The sequence below is a fragment of the Tinamus guttatus genome, unplaced genomic scaffold (genome assembly GCF_059628265.1).
Source record: "Tinamus guttatus ecotype Peru unplaced genomic scaffold, ASM5962826v1 Tinamus_guttatus_pri_ptg000155l, whole genome shotgun sequence".
Taxonomy (NCBI): domain Eukaryota; kingdom Metazoa; phylum Chordata; class Aves; order Tinamiformes; family Tinamidae; genus Tinamus; species Tinamus guttatus.
In genome coordinates, this window is record NW_028288689.1 from 100,321 (window position 1) to 103,455 (window position 3,135).

Sequence of the window (3,135 nt, forward strand, 5' to 3'; positions counted from 1 at the left end):
CACTATAGAAGTACAGGGTATCATAAACAGAAGCCCCTCCTGGACTAAGTTATAGTCCTGGTTACCTTGATGACTCTTTCTGGACATCCAATGAGCTAATAGCCCCTAGGTTTAACAGTCTAGGTACAAGTGCTCAAGGCAGCCTGTCACCTTAGGAACCCTACTATCCACCTATCTGCATAGCATGCTGCAGATGGGCATCTTATCTATCAGCTTATCTATAAATGAGTCAAGCTTCAACTAATTTTTCCATTTCACAAGGCTTTGTTATTAAAACATTGTCAGCTCTTCCTAAACTAATGACACATGCACAGTTCTTCAGCACAGAGATCCTCATGGCTCTCCTACAAAATTCTTGAGAACATAGAATCTTCCCTTCCTTACACACCAAATAAGCATTCCTTTCTTCCCCCAGCCCCCAGTTAAAAGCAACAGTTCAAGCATAGGCTGCCACCTGCACCTTCTGTCTGGCTGAGGTCTGAATGGCTGGTAAATTGGCTAGATGAAGAGAGCCCAGCAACTCCACTGTCAAAGCTGCCACTTGTGGTGGCTTGAAGCTGGGATTCAGCACTGTGACTCCTCTTCAGTGGTGTTAATAGCTCCTCCTGAAAGAAGCAAAGACCATGAGTCTGCAGTATTAGCACCATCACTTTTCTGTTAACATAAGTGAGCTAGGAGGAGCATGCTCACCTCCCACAGACCCCCCCGCAGCAAGGTCTGTTTCCTGGTCTCTTCGTGCCGAGCCTGCCGGCTGTCCAGCCACATCACCTCGCTGGAGAGTGAAGGTTTCAGATCCATGGCTTGATACAGTTGGTCCCCCACGCTATTGAAGATGACTGCTAAGGCCCGAGGCAGAATCCCACCATCTTTGATGGTACCTGAAGCAGTAGCAACCACAGCAGGCTGAGAACTCAGCACACATATACAAGCAGACAACTCCCTTAACATGCCACTAACATCTAGTATTCTTCTTACCCTGAATAGTGTGAGTCTTCCCTGAATTGGTGATGCCATAGGTGTAAACCAGCCAATTCTGCCCATTCAGTACATCCTTTACCACCTGCTTCATTGTAGCATCAAAGAACAACTTCTGCCCCACATCTGGCCCAAAGATCTGGGAACAAGACAAGGAAAATACCTAGTTTCACATGGATCTTTTCTGACTGCCACTTGTTCAAGTGATACTACACACTACTACTGTCCCCTCTGCTTCCCCCACGCCATGAACCTAGACCCAGCAATCACTCCAGGCTAAGTGCTTAAAAAAAGCAAGCAGATCACTTCATGAGCAAAATAAGTTTGTCATTTGCTACCAAAAAAGGTTGAGACTCTTAAAAACAAAAAGGCAGTAAAAGGTTGCACAAGAGAACAGCATAACCCACACTGGTATCACTGATCATTAACTACTCAGCTTTTCTATCTGTAATGGCAGTTTAAGCTCAGAAAAATTCCAGGTAAATTGTTTGCCCCAGCTACTTACCTGGGTGAAAGTGAATTTATGCACTGCGTGTCCCACCCCACGTTCAGTGTTCTTCATGGTGAAGGAGTCCTTGGGGGCTTTTAGAAGCAGGGTCTCCGAGTTCTCAATGCAGACGCAGCCCTGAAAGACCAGTTAAATACCATCACCTCAATGGCGAAAGGATAGCTCCTTCAACGAGCTCTTAGTCTAATTAGTTCAGTGTCTTACCTGATCTTCCCCCTTTTCCAGCTCTGTAGACTGCAGGGGCCGAACTCTGAGATACACTTTTACTTTCCCATTACTGTCTTCAGCTGCAGCCTGCAAAGTCAGCACAGGTTAGATGCGTTAGCTAGAGAGGACCCAAGACCATTGTACATCAGACTCAGAATCCTAATGGGAACCACAGCACAGATCACATGTGGCTGCCCTGACCACTGCTCAGTAATCTCTAGAGCTCCAGCAACACCAGAAAACTTGCAGAGAAAATGTTGGGGTGCCTCAAAAGGCCTAAGTATCTAGTGAATCAGACCAACAGCCCAAAGACCTGACACCAAAACTGGCCCCCGGTCAAGCATCCTACCAAGGGACACTTCTGGTTGTGGCCTTCAGAGCACATTGTTCACAACAGAGGACATCCCCAAGGGAGAGCGTGGGGAGGGAACGGGATCTTCACTAAAGGCAAGATTTTGTTCTGCTCAACTCCAAAGTTGGAGTCAGCCCTGGATCACAGCACCTTTTTGCAGCAACCAAGACACCATCCTGGGTGTGGGAAAAGAGCTCCAGCCTCACCTGCTGGGAGCTCCCAAGGTCTGGAGAGATGGCAGAGAACTCGGACAGCAGGTCCTTGCGCACATCAGCCCCAAACCCTGTTGCAGTAGATTCGAGAACAGGGGAGGCTGCAGGTTCCTCATCAGAGAACAGCCCTGGGGAGAGGAGCACCTGGGCCATGGCGTCTCTCAGCACTCCTGAAAAGAAGGGCAGAGTAAGAAGGGGGCAGCGCTGCAGCAGCCTCCAGGAGCCCTTCAGGAGGCTTCGCTCCCTGCAAACACCCTCCATGCACATCCCATCACACAACCCCCCAGCTAACACACCCCCTGCACATGCAACCCCCACAGAAGGCTTCACTGTACCACAGCAGCAACGGGGTCCTCCAGCACGCACAAAGCCCACTACGAAGGACCCCACACACACACACCCCCACACACAGCCATGCGCGGGACCTCCCCACACACACAGTCGTGCACGCCCCCTCCCCCCTACACACACACACACACACCCCCTGCATGGCCCCCTCTCCACCCACCTCCCCACTCCCCCCGCGCCCCTCCACGCACAACCTCCCCTACCAGCCACCTCCCAACGCACAGGCATCCCCACCACGCACCACACGAGGCAAGGCCCCTCCGCAGCCACGCAGGCCGCCACGAGGCCGCCTCTTCCCCGCGGGCCGGGCCCGGCGCCCACCTCGCGCCCCGCTCACCTCGTCTCCGCGCGGCGCGGCCTGCGAGGGGTTTCAAACCGCGCCGCACCGCCCGCTCCGCCAATGGGAGCCCGAGCCTGCGCGGCCGCCAATCAGCGCCCGCCGTGGAGCCGCGGAGGGCGGGGCCGGCGCGCTGGGCGGTGGCGGTGCGCGGCTCCCGGCGGGCTTTGCGCGCCGCTCCGCCCTGCGTGTTTCG

The 3,135-nt window shown here is 53.2% G+C and overlaps 1 protein-coding gene across 1 annotated transcript in view; it reads right to left on the bottom strand.

Annotated features, from left to right (window-relative positions):
- Positions 1–2,420, bottom strand: part of KIF20A (kinesin family member 20A) — an 8,228-nt gene extending 5,808 nt beyond the window's left edge. Inside the window, exons 1-6 of the mRNA XM_088522529.1 lie at positions 2,249–2,420; positions 1,688–1,777; positions 1,481–1,600; positions 976–1,114; positions 691–878; positions 461–605 (exon numbers count right to left, since the gene is read on the bottom strand). Coding sequence (XP_088378655.1) covers positions 461–605; positions 691–878; positions 976–1,114; positions 1,481–1,600; positions 1,688–1,777; positions 2,249–2,407 — 841 coding nt within the window. The 5' untranslated portion in view covers positions 2,408–2,420. The remainder of the gene's footprint in view (positions 1–460; positions 606–690; positions 879–975; positions 1,115–1,480; positions 1,601–1,687; positions 1,778–2,248) is intronic.
- Between the last annotated feature and the right edge of the window lie 715 nt (positions 2,421–3,135).